Genomic DNA, 18546 nt, shown 5'->3' with positions numbered 1-18546 from the left:
TCAAAATCTTCGACAAATATGTGATACTCTGATTTTTTTTTTCCTCTGTGGTCGATTCTAACATGCCATCAACTTCGTCGTTTATTTTTCAAATATTGGATATTAGTCTAGAACTTCTGGAAATATTGAATAAATGGTAAAATTAAACTTTCTCATCTATCTCAGAGCTAGATTGGGATAATTCGGTAGTTGGGGTCAAATGGATCTAGATCTGGGATGTATGGGTTAACATGTGTCTACCTTTGATCACCTTAATACCAAATATTCACCCAATAGCTATTGGAAATGATCCCAATTCGATAATTATTCACTTTCCCTTTACCATATTTCTCAAAATATCCAGTAACAGTTTCCTCTTTATCACCTTCTTACTTTACCACCTTTCCTCTTCTATCTTCCTTTTCCTTTCTTCATCTTCTTCTATTTTTTAAATAAAACTGAAAAGGGGGTCGTGACTGGGAATTCTATATGTAATAAACACGGTCATGTATTTATTTATTTTATTTTATTTTCTTTAGAAGTCCGATAAAAAGTTTTCTCGTTTCGATCGAACCTAGTATGTTCGAAATTAAGAAATGGGTAATATATTCCAATATAATTAGACATAAGCTGATAGCTTCATGAATATCCCCACGAGGGGTGAAGGGTTCCCACTCACGACTTATTCCGTGCATCACATTTGTTGCAAATTCTCTTTTTTTCCCTCCTTTTTTCAGTTTTACTTTAATTGATTTACAGATAAGACTACTGTTAATAGTTTCAAAACTGAGCGCAAGGCTTTGTGTTTACTTTAAAAAAAAGACTTACTACATATACCGCATAATTTATTCGTATATTATGTGATACGCATATATGTATAGTCATTTGAAGTAAGTTAGCTTGTTTATCATCCCTCATTTGAGTTAATTATAAGATGATTTAAGTCCCCTGACTGTTATCTTCTCATCGGCGCCTCTGGTGTCCGTATATTTGTTTCTGATATTGTGCTGTTTCTGTGAGTACAAGTATCCAAACACTCCCTTTTGTCATTTCGTCAGCCATCGGTTCTCCTCAATCTTGCACAAAAACACTCTTTTCTATTTGTGCTTTTAACAGTTGGGGGCAATTTCAAGCTTTTGTTCTTGCTACTCTACCAGGCGTAATTAATCTCGGAGGAGTTGTTTGTTGTGTTGCCTATCTCGCGGACTTTGTACATCAATAATTTCTGTGGCCCATTGTACATATAGAGTGTAAATGTGTGATACATTTTTTTCTATTTCAGATTCTGTATCATCATTTAAGCTTGACATTTCTAGTAATTTATACAAAATCATACAAGAATGTGTTGAAAGTCGTAACTTCTGCAGGACAGCAGGTAAATATAACTATAATGTACTTAACCTAATCTTAACGTAATACTATGTCGTCAAACTGCGTTTCTGGGAAATGTTGATCCTCCACTTGTATGTCGAAGTTGCTAATGAAAGAATTGTGATGATTTATCATCACACATTAAAGAGTTGCAAAATATGATCTGTAATGTTACGTGCTTCTGGAATTGAGACTGTGCATAACATAACACTTTTAGATGTCATTCTTCAATTTCGTGATCATTTTTGTTTAATTTTTTTTAAAAGTTTATTTCGCAACAAGCAATTAGAAAGTGAGCATATAAGGTTCCTGTTCGTAACAGTACAGTTTATCTTGTAGTACAATTAATAATTTAATTTTATAATGGCAGGAGCTTTATGTCAAAAGTACGTTAGAATAAACAAACGAAAAAAACTAACCTAGACCAAATTTAACAGTGATTTTCAGTAAATATTTAAGACTCATTCTCAATTTTCAAAGCAAGATATTTTAATTCTTATTCTGTGGATATCTTTAGTTTAATATTATTTCCTACTCTCTCTCTCTCTCGCTCTCTTTCTCTCTCTCTCTCTCTCTCTCTCTCTCTCTCTGTGTGTGTGTGTGTGTGTGTGTCAAAGAATAGGTCCTTCTAAACATCATACTGCACAATGATTCTAAAATGTGTATATATAAAGATGCAGGTAAATCGGCCCCGGAATAGACTTCTTTCTCGGTTTATCAAGGAGAACGAGTTTTTAAGGCTAATAATGAAACGCTATGGACTATATAATTAGTCTGAAGAAAATGAGCAGGAAAGACTGTAGGTTTTTAAAGTATATGCAACAACCACGGTAATATGACGTTTCTAATAATTGTTGAACCTAAACCTACGTCGTAAATAAACATAAACTTTTAAAAAATAAGTCACTTACTTAAGTATCTAATTTGCTACTAGCGTTTAAGTCAGCATTAGTCGTGACGGTAAAAAAAAAATCAGTAACCGTTGTAACTAAAAGACAAGAACAACGACGATATTCACGTGTCTGGTTGAATTTTGGATCCTGTGAGATATCTTATGTTCTGAATTTCTGACTATTCACTTCAGACACTTTGAATAAATATATATTTCAGTTAAATGTATCACTAACGATAGAACATTCATATTCTGTGTCCTTGGTTTGTGTCTATCGGACAACAGAATAGAGTGATTCAAGTAAAATCATCTTTCTATGTAGACTAGTTGAGCGTGCGATTCTTATCTTCTGCCTTCCATTGATGTTCTATTGAAACAAATTTGAGTATGTTTTCCTCTTTGATAGACTAGTCCTGAATTTAATATCATGGTTTGCTAAGGACTCCAATAACTTTGATGTGCACATGTAGAATTATATTTCCGTCCTCTCGTTTCTCTTCATGTTTGATCCAACATAGTTGTTAGTATAGAACTTAAAAACAAAAATAGAGGTATCGTTCACACAATAATTATTCTAATCACTATTATAGCATGTTATGATCCTTTAACTTAATACATATGTACTTACATGGATATTGATGACTTCATTACACGAGTAAGGCTGTTTTCATGGACTCCTTAGGAAAAATAACTAGTTACTTATAATCGGATATAACGAAAACTTATTCATGATTCTAGTAATGAAATATTCAAGGTATTTCTACACTAGAAGAAATAATACCTACCTTTATTAATAGCAAGTATGATAGTTAAGAGATAAAAGAATTCACTTTGTTTCAATCGAAATAATCCCATGGGGATGAAAGCCATCGATATTATACGGGAAAAATTAGAATCATAATCGTTTATATCTATGACACTAAATATATCCCTTCTTGTTAATTATTCAAGAGAAATAGACTTGATGACCTATAATGAAGTAACACTCTTGAGTATTTATGGAATTTAGCAATAATAAACTAGTACTATTTTAATGACGAGTATCGCATTCATACTTTTATGTATACTAACTGGGCAAACCAATTATATGATACCTTATACTGCAAGGAATAAACTGCCCACCAACAGTTGCTTTTAAAGACACTTCTTATTGAAACATTGTCTCATTAATTACTAGTTGTCTACAAAGATAACCAAGAAAGCTTTTTCACCCACCACCTTCGAACATCAATATGTCACCTAAGACGTACCTGGAACATCAAAAACGGTCCCCATCAACATCTGTTAACGTTCTGGAAGGCCACGGATTCTATTGCAGTGAAACTTGGTGGGAGTGAAGCGAAGAAGATAAGTGCGTCTTGCACCTCTGCTAAGGATTTGAACTGGAGTCCTCTAAAGTGATTATCCAAGGAATGGAACAGGTAAAAATCTTACTGTGTAATGTCCAGGGAGTATGGCAAATGCAATAGTGCATGTCATCAAGGCGTAGAATGGTGCCCTGCATCAGGGGCGGACTGGCCCACCCTGCTACCCTGCAAATGCAGGGTGGACCCCCCAAACAGGTGGGCCCCCTTCACCAATTTTAAAAAGATGTGCTCAGTTAAACCTACCAGCATCAAAAATATGGCAGGGTAACTCTCGCAAACTTGTGTTTTGCATAAAAAAGACGTAAAGTTAAGACCTTATTCTTCTTCACGTTTATCGACTTGAAAAGATTCCGTCTATGAGACATTCAGGCCCTGAAACATTGCGGGGTTTGTGATACAGCAGCTGTTAAAAACGAGCACGTTAACTAGTACTTTTTTGTATAAGAAACACATTAGATTTCAGGCTGTTATTGGATTTGGATACCATTGCCTACTCCGGTCCTTTTACAAGCCGGCGAGTGGCAATGTTTTAAAGAAACTATAGTCTCGTAGATATTGTTGTTGTGGAAAGTGGAGGTGGAGTCGGAACGCTTTTGAACTGCATTGTCCTCAGACCAAGCTTCGAAGAAAGAAATCGGATCAGGCTTCGGTGTTTTTTTTTTCCCCTTTTCAGTGCTGTAAAGCAAAAAGAAATTAGTCGCCACTATCAACGATTGTTTTATACAAACCTTAAACAATTAGTATGAAGTTGCTGCCCTCGGCTTATTTTATTTGTATATTACATCGAAGAGCAAATCCGATAGCAGCAATTCAATTATTGGAAAACCAGTTACGTGTCGTTTGTCGTGGAAGTCATGTAGTTGTGTCAGTATGGATGGTAGGAGTGGTTGTAAGGTTACTGTAAAGAAAATATATAAAAGTGGTGCTAAAAAGCGAGAACACAAACGAAGATGTGATTTACAAAAAGCTGCATCTGACCCAAAATACGTAGTCTATTTGAATCTGTGAAGCCCCAATAAACAAATGAGCGTGATGTGACTCATTCGAGTACTGCAGGACAGTTGCCAGGTATTTTTTTTTTTTTTTTGTTTTTCTGTCTAATTGTTTATAAATTATAATGTATACACCACGTCTTTGGATGATTTCAGTCAATTGTAGCTTATCTTTTATGGCTATTTTTACTTGAAATTACACAACTTTAACAGGCGAACACGAAATTAACTGAACTGTTTGCTGCCGCGTAGTGCTTTCAAACGGGTCAGATCAGGCTTTCATGGGTTAGGGGTCGAGTCAAGCCTGCTTGAGACATGGATCTTGTCAGGTCACCTACGCTAGGGTCAGGGCTGCTCTAGCCGCGGGTCGGTTCGGGTCAACTTTCTTATGCGCCGTTTCGGCTAAATCCTTCTCGGGTCGAGTTGAACTTCGACCCGACCCGACTCATCACCCGAATAGGTTTTAACCGAAACAACGCATAAGAAAGTTGACCCGAGCCGACCCGTGGCTAGAGCAGCCCTGACCCGACCTGTGACCCAAGGAGGCTCGACTTGAGTTGTCTGCTAAGAGCGGGGCGTACTTCCTCGAGATTATACAGCAATATTTAGACGAGTTTGTGTATGTGGGTTACATTTTCTTCTCGCCATAAAGACAGGTACAGAGAGAGATTGCGGCACATTCGCGAGCAGACTCCCGACTGAAGTAAGTGGAATGCCAAGTACATTTTTTTTTTTTTACATTTTTACATAGTGGGCCCTCATTTCAGTTTAGCAGGGTGGGCCCTATGGTTGCCAGTCCGCCCCTGCCCTGCATCATTCTAGCAACGTGAGGCTTTGCGTTGTCCTGTAAGAGAATACCTTTGCGATTCAAAAGTGACTTCCAGAGTTTTGAGTTTTTCTTGAACACGGTTCAACTCCTGACAGCACACAGTTGATGATTAGATGTTCTGACTAGCTCGTAGCAGTTTCCGATGCACGATGTCGCGAGTTATTCAAAAAGACACAGGAAGCTCTTCTTGTGGTGCTGTGCTAGTTTCGGCTGTTTTGGACCCGTTTCTTGAGATGCTAACCAATGAAGACGGCACCGCGGAGCTTCGTACGTTACCCACTGGATGTTTACATTAGTGGTTTACACTACTTTTGAGGGGTAGCACATAATTTGAAATATCTCAGCTTCTAATTGACGGAAACCCACGAAACACAGACATTTGCCTCTACATTCTCCATATTTTGTCCTATAAGTATTTTCATCAAGGCATATGATTTTCTGTGCTTGTTGTTAATTTAAGTTTTTATAACAAAAGAATTATATTTTTAAAACATCCCCTCCCCTTCCTTTAAATATCAAGAACAACGATGAGACGGCTATTGGTTTTCTGAGTACCATTGATATAATTTATATTACACAGGAAAAATTGACTCGAGTACCACATTTTATGTTATTTTTTACATTGAAATAAAATTGTATTTACTTTCTTCAATTTGGAAAGAAATATCTGAGTAGTTAACACTTTTTTACTAAGTAATTTTCTCGAGAGATCAAAAGGTATTAGTAAAAACAATAAAAGCAAACATCAGTACTCATATATGTTGTTGGTAGTGTAAGCTGACAGCCCTAGCAACTGTTTTGCATATCAAAATGTAGATATAGTAATTTACATATATAATTTAATATAATTTAAAAGCCAAATTAAGTAATAATTTTAATTATATTAGGATTAATTCAGATATAAATAGGTATTAATGGAAGTATTTATAGACAAAAATGGTATTCATATTAGAGTTTAAACGTATTACTAAAAAAAAAAAAAAAAAAAAAAAAAAAAAAAAACTCTGTCTAAGAAGCCCTTATCTTCACAAAAGTTCAACTTTCACATCACACAACAGGAAAATTCGAGAAGCCAAGGGTTCAATAACCTTTGAGCTAACATAGTTGCTAACCTAAAGTAAGGGGCATGTCCAAAAAGAGGCAGGTTTGTAACGTATATTCTATAAGGAACAGAAAGTGGAGAAATGAAATGAAGTTAGAAGCATTGACTAGCAACTATTGTTACTTCCAAACTCAACTCTATTGTTTGCGGGTACACACTTAAATGTTAAATTTTTGTGACAATAGGTGCTAAAAATCCAATCTGACCTGTATTTTCACACCTTTGAGGAAAACCGTTAGTCTGGTCATCGCCGGCTACGATCTCTTAGCGCCTTCCCAAATAGCGTAGACAAGCGAACGGGGCCTAGTTCCTTTAGGAGCCGCTGTGGCGCTAGTTACGTGCACCAATTTTTTCTGTCGTGTGTAGCAGGCAAATGAAATAACTATAACAGGAAAAGAATTCTGAAGTCCCCTTCCCCTTATTTCTAGGTAAACATATCTATAGTATCACAAAAACTAAACTGTTTTTAAAATTGAATACAATTATTATCGGTTAATTAAAAATAATAAAAAAAACAAGCACACTTACCAGGAAAATAATCCTTGACAAATTACAAACGCAGCACTTTCCGAGATGATGGTTTGGTATTTAAAAATTTGACATGTTCAAAACGTTCCGTTTCAGCATCTGCAATGTTCTTCAGCAACACTGGAACTATTATATCACAAATTTTGACACTTAATCTGAATGAATGATTGTCCGAAATGGGGCACTGTAAATACGAAGTGTGTTGCAGAAAAGAAACAATGTAAGCGGAAAGAGTTTCCGAAATTCGGGTTTTCACAAACCGATGGGCCCTATCAACAAACTTTTCAACAATGTGAATCACCCATACTAGTTCTTTTGTGGGGTAGCACATTATGCTTCTACTGTCTTGTTTATATATCAAGCTCATAAGCGTAGAATTACACTTGTCCTGACTGATAAGTTTGTGGCATGAGGCACACTCTATACTTTGAGTAATTTTCCGAACTACAAAACCTCCTAAGAAAGCAGTAGACGCTAATTTCACTGTACCTGATTCAATGTCTGAAAAGAAAACCATAAATGGAACTATTGAAATATTATAGAAATTGTGACAATAGTAGTGAACAATAGGCTAAAATGTTATGAAGTGACTACTTTCTTTAAAATGTTATGAAGTGATTAATTTCTTTGTGCTTCAATATTGCGTAAAGTCAGAATTGTATTTCGTTTGCGTTATAATTTAATAGCTGAATTTCACTTTTAGTTTACACTTTAATGAATGTGTCTAGTTTCCTACCATATTAGTGCAAAATGGTTATTTTTTTCCTGGCATTATCGTATTAGTAGGTTTCACATATTAGATTGTCAGAACTACATAAATATCTTTCTAAAACATGGGATTTTTGTAAATCATTATTATCTGTCCTAATAAGATGTAAGTAGGAGTCTACTAATATATTACTACAATATTACATTTCACAAAAGTAAATAAAATCGTTTTATCTAGATAATTAGGGAAATTTGGGGTTACCACTGGCACACTAAGTGATATTGGGATAGTACCTGAAATAAGGGCTCTGCTTTCTTCTATCCCATTAGCAAGGGCACCGATCCCGGGGAGCTTTGGGGGCCCGGGCCCTAAAGTTGAAATGGGCTCTCCTAATGGGTTCTCCAATTTCTACAATACATGCCAATTCGTTTTTCTGTTCTACCAATGCGTATCTGCTATGGGGCTCCCCCAAAGCTACACAGAAATCGCCGCCCTTGCCCATAAGCTAAAGGTTTTAGGTCTATTTTTTCTTTAGAAAAGAACCAACCTACGCATAGATCTCATTACTACTCAGAAACATAAATAAAATTAATTACACAAGCAAAAACAACACTCACTAGGATCGGCATGAAGACCAGTCAATAATTCTGTAACTGTATCTGGTATGGGGATATATGCTTCAGAACCAGGAAAGTGATTGGGAATATTTTCCTGTGAAATAGTGGTAGGATTTGCGATGGAAGACAGCGATAGTAATCCAGTCTTCAGAATTCGATTCATTGTACATACAATGGCCCTGCTATCCAACATATCATTGCTCCCAGACATTTGTCTTAAACCGCTGAAGAATAATTCGATGGGGTCACTATTAAAGGATCGAGTGAGCACAAAGTGGTAGCCTGATCGAAGAAGGTACCGAACGCATTGAGCTGTAGACTCTGACGTAAGTAAAATTGCCTCATACGTCTCCTTACTGAGGAATGTACATCCATGTTCCTCACTTGAATCTTTTACCTCACGCAAGTATTTGGGGAAATCATTTTCCAACCACTTCAACCTCTCATCATCGATACTAAAGAAATGCGTCCTATCTGGATTTCCTTGGTTGTATTTTGGACTGCACACATCATGAATATCAAACCACTTTTTTATGTTTCTCATGAATTTTAAAGTTGCACCAGCACTTGAGAAAGTGTGCGCCTTAGAATGAACGGAGTTATCTTTGAGGAATTCCACTGCGGCAATTACTTCGTTTGAAAATATTTGCTTAGCCCTTTTAACATTCATTTTCTCTAAATTTGTTGGTGAAACATGTTTTCGAGACAGAAATCGGACAAGTTTCACATTATCTTTGGACTGCAACTCGTACAAATTTTTCACATGAGTGCCACTAATTTGTTCCTCTCCATCATACATTGTTCCCTCTAAAAACATTGTTCGAACATTTTTAAGTATGTGGCATTGATCGAAAGCTATGTATAGTGGTCTGCTTGAATCTTCGGGATGGTCAACGAATGGTTTAAGATTTTTTGCTTGACTGAGTCTTTTCATCATATTTACATTAGTTTTATGGTTGTCGGTGACAAGCCTTAACACTCGAAACCCGCATGCCTCAACTTTATTAATAACAATTAATGTCAGTCTATGCAATTCTGCACCTGACAACTTTTTAGAGAAAAAGTACGCCGCTGGTAGCTTGTACTTCGTAGAGATACCACACAAAAGAAAGCAAAGTAAATTATTGGCAAGTACAGTCTTTCTTTCTAAAACTTTTGGTGGTTCAGAACTTGAATCAAATTCATTGGCAGATTGATTGTCATTCTCAGCTACGTAAGAAGTATTTTTCTCGCCGAAGAACACATCGAGTTTCTTGTCGTAAGTTAAACGTTGTTTTATTGACATTTCGTCTATCATTAAGGAGCACAGTCTTTCCGCTTCTTTCATTTCATTGCACTCTAATAATAAACGCTGCTCGATTAGAGGTGTGACCCCCGCATCACATGACATATCTCCAACATAGCGTGACAAGGTTGATCGGCTAGGTAGTTGAAGAACATTTTGTGCATATTTGTAGCCTTTTGGAGAAACATGTTGCCAAACAATGCAATTCTTTATTACGTCAGCAGACCACCGAGGACGTGATTTATTGAAATAAAGCACTTGCTCCAAGAGAAACCCAGCTTTTTGATTATTTGGATCGCATTTATATGCAGCAAGTATATCATTTAATGAGGAATTATATTTATTTTCGAAAGAATTTAATTTATCTTTCAAAGTGTTTATTTGTTGCTCTTGGTCGCGTATTTTCTTTTGTGCTCGCCACAACTTAATCCGTAATTTGTTTTTTTCTATCCAAGCTGTTTTTAACTTACTGTCAGGTGTTTGATTATCTGTTTGTAGCCCAATAGAACACACCGATTTGTTTTCATTAGGTAAATCGTTGCAATTAACAACAGCAGCTTCCTTGTGTTCACTACTGAACTGCGGACTCGCATATGATTTTATTTCTCTTTTCTGTATGTCGATGTTCTTTCTGAGAATTGTTCTACGGGGTTGAACAAGTTTCGGAATTTTGTGGGAGGGGTAGTCACTAAACACACTTGGAACACTTCCTCTCTTCAGAATTCTTTTTTTCGTGTCTGAACGGTAATCATTTTCACTAAAATGTAAACTACACACTACAGATGACCTAGATTTACAATTTGGGGTGAAATTTTCCCTAGATATAGCCTTCAACCACGCATCGGATTGTTGAGAATCCAAGGGAAATTCATGGAAAGATACAGAGTTCCCTTTCCCGCTTTTACTTTTACAAAATGGTACACAACAATATACCATATTTAAAACAATAAAAGAACACTTTCTGTGCTGTTAATTTCAGCACATAAAGATACTGCAAATACCTATTATTAAACTATAGTGACTACACACACCACGCGACTTTTTTTTAGCAAAAAGAAAAAAAAATCACGTAAAACACCACACTACACTTGTCAAAATCCACTCAGACTTATGTGACAATAGACAACCTGTCCTTCTATTTGGTGCACGTCAGTAGCGCCACAACGGCCAAAAGGTCAACTACCCCGTGTACGCTAAATCTCATGTTACGAGAGGAAAATGGTAAGGCGCTAAGGGATCGTAGCCGGCGATGGTCTGGTAAGCGAGCCTGACCGAAAAAAAAGAAAACATAGCATTTATGTCAGGAGTACCAGATTTAAAGAGTATATTATTAATAAGTAATATTTAATATTAAAATGTTCTTGGAAATTCCGATACCAGTTAAGAAAAATGTTTTACGCGACCCTGCATTGTATTTTGTTTCCCGCATGATTCCAATTCACTCGCAAAGATTTTTCTCAGCCACCCTTGGAGGGTGTCGAGTGGTATGTCTGGAGGGGGGAGCTAGCAGACAACTCACCACCAAGACGTTTTTTTTCTTTATCTAACCTCGAAAAAGATGACAACTCCAAGGACCTACAAAAATAAGTAAATTACTCATATACTTTATTATATGTGTGATTATTATTTGTTGTATGTAAACATTTCATAGTCAAATTTTTTTTAAAAAAAAAGTAAAAGGAAAAACAGAAGCAGACAATCCACCATTTCCCGCCTGCAAGAAGGTAATTTTAGAACCTGCCACGAGAGTGCACTAAACACCAGAGACACAAAACGTCTGCTTGGAGATTCCTAACGGGTCTCCACGACTGGTAAACAAGATAGAAAATCGTGATTTAATAAAATTGTAATAATTGTTTGGTATAAAAGACATACCGGGGTTGTGTGGATAAACGCTAAGTGTACGTACAGATACAGAAAATGGAGTGACAGTTTGTAAATTTTGAATTATTTACAAATTTGTAAAAATGTCACCGGCTCAACGCGGGTGGCACCTCACAAAGGGGAAAAGGTCAACAACCCCAAAAACAATGAAGGTAGAGAGAGTCTCTACGACTCTTGAGAGACAACCAGCGGAAGTAAATACTGAAGCTCAAGGGGTAAACAGTTAGTTCTTAGCTACCGGTCCTTTCGCCTCACGTACATAATCATTCTCGTGGGAAGATGTGTTTAGTTGTGATTATAAAGTGCGGTCCAGATAGTGTATAGTTAACGCTATGATTAACACGCCGAAAACCCTCAACAAAGTGTTTCACTATTATAAACAATAATTATAGAAATAATAATAATTATCAACTACTATTGATTATCGTTACTTTTCAGAAAATTAACTTTGTTTGATAACCGATAGTGAAATTCAACCAATAAATTAACATGAAACTTGGATCAGGTGAAGTGTAATGAACAGTGTAACTACTAGCCTGTTGTTGTGTTTCATCTTGTGTTCGTTCGGCGTTATTAATTCTTGATAGACAAGACGACAAAATTTCAGGGCGAGAAGGACTTCGCTAGAAATGCCTTGAAAAAAAAAAGCATCATGCTAACCGAGTAAATGGAAGGTGGTAACATCAAAGATCTCGAAGAGAGAAAATCACATCGTCTGGAAAATCACATCGTCTGGAACAAAAAGTACACACATTGTGATCGATCGATCCCCGTTTATTTTCTTACAAAGCTCAGTTTTTGTGTATAAAAAGATGTATAGTGTTTGTTAGTGTCCGTGATTTAGTGTTCAATAAAATAGATATTCGTAAGTCTATCTTGGAGTGGTGATGTTTTAGATGTCCATGTTCCTGGAGGCAGAGGTGAGTACCATTGTATATTTGCTTATCTCTCTTTCAGATGTGCCGCTTGGCCGGGGCCAGGAAAGGCTGTGAACACTCTTTCCCAGTCTTCATTTAAATTTTTATCTGATGATAGAAGATCCTCTGGTAAGGGGATGGCAGAGAAAATTCAGTTCTAAAGGCCATAACCAGAGGAAGTCGTCAAAGGGGCAAGACGACTATAAAATATGAACTCACGTGGGAGGAGGATATTGATTTCTGTAAAAGAAGAGTAAAATTAATTATCTAAATATTTTTTGTGGTTCAGCTGTGTCCAATTTCTTATGAAATCCAATTCTAGTTTTAATTTCTTCTTGTTTTTTTTTCTTCATGGTTAAGCAGATTAGTTTATATCTGCTAAGGGATTACAGGTGTCAATATTTCCTCCACCCATCTCTCATATGCTGGAAATTTGAGAATATATTCTTTGTGATGACTTCCGGTGACCATGCAAACGCATTCATCCAGCTTTGAGCATGAGAGAACCCTTTACATAGGGACTATCCAGAGAGATGCCCTTAACAGTAGGAAGTCAAAACTGTATTTGGGAGCCCATTACATATGGGCTTGATAAAAAGCGAAACACTCTGCAAAGTGCATATAGTTTTGGCAAGAGTCGCACATAAACACAGTTCGTCCCTTTTTTCTTGAAACACACAACGCAGTTATTGTTTCTGTTCGATCTGATACTTATGTGTGCCTTCGATTGTCTATCGAAGGGGAATAATGTGGAGGGTTGGGGGCTCTGCCCTACCAAACTAGTTTGTCGATTAGTATGCGTCAAATTGTCCTGTTTGTCAAGTTTCCTGGGTCAATCACAGTTGTCAATAGTCTACAACAAAAGCGTTTACTATCATTTGGTCTAAAAGATAAAAGTACAGTTCTTTAGTCTCTTTTCTCGTATCTATGGTTGTTGTTAATTTTATTTTTTATAAGGAAAGAATTATATTTTTTAAACATACATTCCCCTTCCTTCAAATATTAAGAACAGCAATGATGTGGTTACTTTTTTCTGAGTTACAATAATGCACTTTATATGACACAAAAAAGATTGACACGAGTAGCATTTATTATTTTTCTTACGTTGAAATAAAATTATACTTATTTTCTGCAATTTGGACAAAAAAATCTGATTTGGTAACACTTTTTTATTAAGTAATTATCTCAACCTGTAAATGCTCTCTGCGATATATTTTTAAAACATTGGCAGGTGGATGAAAATAATCAACACATATCATACAAATACCAAAGCACAAGACTATTCTGTTGCAAAGGTACCTTCAATTCTCTTTTCTTTATTCTTCTTTTTCCCTTCGAACTACCCAATCCCCTCTGTAATCCAGAAACACAAAAGTCATTGTTGAACCTTCAGATAAAGCCAAGCAATCATTTGAAACCCTTGCTTGTTTACTAAAGGAACCAGAAAGAGCATATAATTTCGTTTGAAGAATGTCATTTTAAAAAAAAATTAAAGAGGCTGATAAAAAAGAAGAAACAAAAAGAACCACGTGTTATAACCTGTCTGGGGTTCGAGAAAGTAAACATTCAGGTCGTGCATTGGATGCACGTGAGAACTGAATGTTGCCATAGTCTTTCTGCGACGTCCAGGCGAGCACGAGAAAAGAATTACGACTCTGAATGTACAAATGTTTCATCTGAACTTAAGTACTGATTCGCCGTTTAAGGAGCGGGCTAAATTTCATATAATCTGAAGTCTTGCGGTCTAAAGGTTAAAATTTGGATAGTAGAGTTTTAAATTTCTGCATAAACAGTTTCCCACAAAGTATTATAAAAAGTTCGTACGATTAGGACATTTTGGACTTAACACCTTTAACGCAGCAAACACAGGTATGTTATTTTTTAATGACGAATTCTTCCTAAAGTGAGCTCCGAGGGTCAAGAGTAACACCTGCCTCTGCATCATGAAGTGAAAAATCTTGAGATGAATGCGTATACTTGTATGAATTTAGATGGCAACTACCGCCGATCATCAGGAAGTGAACCTGGGAAAACTATGAAATGTAGTAAAGAGACGCGTATCATTTTGTTATAAAACTACAACAATGCGAATGCATTTTGTCTTATTCCAAACGGTTGTTGTCCAATATACACGGTTAAAGGAGCACTCTGATTAGCCGAATTAAAAAGACATGAACGATATCTCTCTACAAGCGATGTTTTTCAACGCTCCGCGGCATGGACAGAAGAGAACGCGACTGGTAATCACAATGTTGGTGGTTCAGGCCCATCCCATAGAACACGTTTTTTTTTTCACTTTTTAAAAGTGTTTTTCTAGACTCGCCTTAATTTAAACAAATCACGCATATTGGCGATTTAACGTAGGCCTATTTTGAGGGAATAACTTGTAATTTAATGACGTTTCGTCGCGTCTCTGCCGCTGGTGAGCCAATGCTGCTTTTTTTTTAACGGAAGTGGGGCCACCACATAAAGTTGCTGCGAGGCCTACAATTTTTGGCGAAATATCGCTAGTTGCCCATTGCTGGTCCATTATTATTATTATTATTATTATTATTATTATTATTATTATTATTATTATTATTATTATTATTATTATTATTATTATTATTATTGAAGTTTTGTGAATTTAAACGTTCACTCTGTGCGTTGTCTTTCTAGTTGTTTCAGTCGTAGCCCACTCAGCTCTGGAGCTTGTGTCCGTGCATCCATCCCAGCTCTCCCCAGTGTGCACTGTGTTGGACAAACGGCGGGTTTGTAGGTTTTCTCAGGGTTCTGTTTCCTCCTACTTACTTCATTCCACTATTTCTTTCATTCTCATCATCGACGTCTGTTTTAGCTTAGCCGGCATAACCATGAAACGTAAAAGTTAAAAACATAAATTTTCCTATGGCTCTTGTGAGTTCTGTAGTCCTACCTTCTACATGAAAGTTCACTGAAAGTCTTTTGTTTAACATTTACCTACTTGTAGGAACGTATGCAGGGGGTATGTTCTGGTGGTACGGACACTTCTCTCCAATCTTGACTATTTTATAACTTTTGCCTAATACTAGGGACAATTTTATAAATTTTAAACAATTTATCCTCATACGGATTTGTATTCTATATTATTATTATTATTATTATTATTATTATTATTATTATTATTATTATTATTATTATTATTATTATTATTATTCCTCAAGATTTGAAACCTCAAGATCGAGGATATTTTCTGGCTGTTTCAGTGGTACACTCCCGTTCACATAAACTTGGAAACTTGCTCAAACACTGAGTACAAAAAAAGTAAGGTTACATCCCTCACAGTTCCCGCAGATTTATACAGAGGGAGTTGCATTCCCTCTCTGTTCCTTATACGGACATTAGATGCAAGAAGTACATATGCCGCCAGTAGGCAAGTATGTTGAGCCCCTATGTCTTCGTAAGTAACTTGTAAAGTTTGAAGATCGAGAGATCGAAACTTTGTATGAGATGTTTTATTTATTTTTGTAACATGTAGATATAATAAAATAACTAAAGGCGTAACACCTTTAACATTTGTAAGAGGAAAAGACACTCGTGTATGAGGCAAATTGCACACGTTTACGATTCAAATGTTTTAGTGAGGACGAAACGCAGAGAATTGAAATGTAAATTAGAAAACGAAGAAAGTCACACAAACACTCAAGGACATGAATAAAGTGGTCTTGAGAGTCCTTTGAACACCTAATTGGTACCTGGTGCTGCAGACCACTTTCTTTTTTTTTCTGATTCACTGAATACATCTCCATAACTTGTATCTATTTTCTACTAGGTTAGATTCGTTTTATAATTCCATTAACCTTGAACAATAGGCACACGAACACAGACATCAAGAATATTTAAAATTTCAAAGGTTCTCCTACCGGGAATCCAACCCGAGACCCCAACTGGTGAACTATCTGATGATTGGGGTACCTGGATCGTTACCATGCCAAGTAAGCTTGAGGTGGACAACATCGTGCACGTGGGTTTTGACGGGACACTCCCTTTCCTCCCACCTTCTCATTCCACCAATTCGATTTTCATAAATCACTTGCTTTAATCATGGTCTCGCTTAACCTGACAAGCATAAACGTGGGACATTAAAACCAAAGAATTTATTGCGAATACCAGTGAACAGTAAGGCATATAGTAAACTAACTTCTAGTATATGCAGAAGTTGTTATAAAAGCTTTATTACAAAAATCCTAAACAGACCATAATTCGATTATCTCAGAAATACAAAGAAACAAAATAGCATAGAAAATTCAGTCCACAGAGCAATTGTTACTTAAAGAATGGACGTAAACTACTCCGAGAATCGATATTAGACGAGAAAATTTTACGATATTTTTCACCTCGTCTCGAAAACGAGACGATAATTTGAATTAGCCTTGTCCCATCTCAAAATGTAAAATGTTCATTCTCGTCTCGATTTTATTTGTTTTCTTTCAGTAAAGAGTTGAGAAATTCCTCTTCTCGGGGGCAACACTAAACAAAACCGCAATATGCCTGTCAATTGCCACGATTCTGCTTCTAATGGTATTACTTGAGCGATAATGAGCTCCTAACTTTTAATGTTCTAAGAGACAATTATTATTATTCCTGAAGATTTGATAGTTTAAGTATTAAAACATCCAAGTGTTCAAATATCTCAAGACAAGGAAAGTGTGTCATAGCCGATTAATGGCCAGGAAGAATTCTAAATTAAGAAAAAGTTACCAGCTAGGGATCCGAACGGAGTACCTTCAGATTACTGGCCAAGCGCCTTGACCACTGACCACGATCACTACACGTTGACTGGTTCATTTTTAGTTTGTTTTCGTTAGGTTTCTTTGCTTCCAGTTACAGTTACATGTTATTTTTCTTCCTTTCAAAACGTCTTTCATACTTCTTTTATTATGACATAAGTCAGTTATCTTTGACATAGTTTATATTATTACGTTGAGTTGTCTTAAACCTTTGGTTCACAATTTAGTTTCTTCTACACACCAAACTGCAGATATGACAGATTTAATTCTCATACTCACATTTGGTATCAAAGCAATAGCCATTACCTAATGAAGCATTTATGTCCCCCACGATTCATATCATCTATTTCAAGAAGGGGTAACCAACGTAGAACTGCGACAAAAAGCTTTTTGACAGATAGTAATGTATTATTTAACACACAAGACGCCCCTTTTAGATTTCAGCGTAATTAATTGAATACCTACCAAGACACAGAGGTTTCTATGGTAGAAAAGAAATACTGTGTCACGCTCAATGTTTCTTTAAAAGGGTTGTTCTAACGGAGACTTGGCTACTTAAGCCTTCGTTCGGCAAACCAAAAGTTTTCGTGTGTGAAATGTAATATCTCCCTCTGACCATCATTTCATGACACAACTCTCAAGATAGGAGTTATAGGCAGTAGTGACAGAATAATCGAGGAGTTGTAAACACTAGGTTAGAAATCATGGGGTTAAGGGTTCAAATCAACTGTAAGTCAATGTAACACTTTTAAACTTAATTTGTGCTTGCAAGGTGTATGATGACTTCTCTTTGCTCAAATTTTTCCATGTAGAGACGGCAAGCAAGAATCATACACATGTTAACCGAGAAAGAGTGGAGATATCTCCAATTGAAATATTGTCTAAAACCTTCATCGATATTCATATTTGTTTATGTTTTAGCTCATTTTTGTTTATTGTTCTTTACAAAATTACACTTCTCGATTATTTAGAGTATAGCAAGTTATAGCGAATGATATATTACCGCGTGTTACAGAAAAGAACTTGTATTCTTTTGATATCGTATATGCTTCTAATAAAAATATGCTTGTATTATTTATTGGGTATTAAATTTTACAAACTCATGTTATGTGCACACAAAATATGACCATTTGTCATATTTTAAACACATGGCATGTTTTCTACTCATGCAATGGTTTTTGCTAATTGAAGTGACACACACACTGCATATCTTGTTTTTACTTTCTTACATTGTCTTTCTTTTATTCTTTTCCATTTTCGTTTTTTCTTTCTTTTTTTTGTTTCATATTCCGAACATACTGCAAACCAGTAATATAACTTCAGAAA

At 36.1% G+C, this 18546-nt stretch overlaps 1 protein-coding gene across 2 annotated transcripts in view; it reads left to right on the top strand.

Moving 5' to 3' along the window:
- The window catches only part of LOC145663017 (phospholipid-transporting ATPase ABCA3-like), a 373059-nt gene that overhangs the window by 236713 nt on the left and 117800 nt on the right, over nt 1–18546 (top strand). For both annotated transcript variants that reach the window (XM_081729148.1, XM_081729149.1), the window contains one exon: nt 1262–1354. In XM_081729148.1, the coding sequence (XP_081585274.1) occupies nt 1262–1354 (93 nt within the window). The remainder of the gene's footprint in view (nt 1–1261; nt 1355–18546) is intronic.

This window comes from Thermobia domestica, chromosome 10, assembly GCF_964235325.1.
Source record: "Thermobia domestica chromosome 10, izTheDome1.hap1.1, whole genome shotgun sequence".
Taxonomy (NCBI): Eukaryota; Metazoa; Arthropoda; class Insecta; order Zygentoma; family Lepismatidae; genus Thermobia; species Thermobia domestica.
Note: the sequence above shows the minus strand (reverse complement) of the source record. Positions and strands in the feature narration are given on the sequence as shown.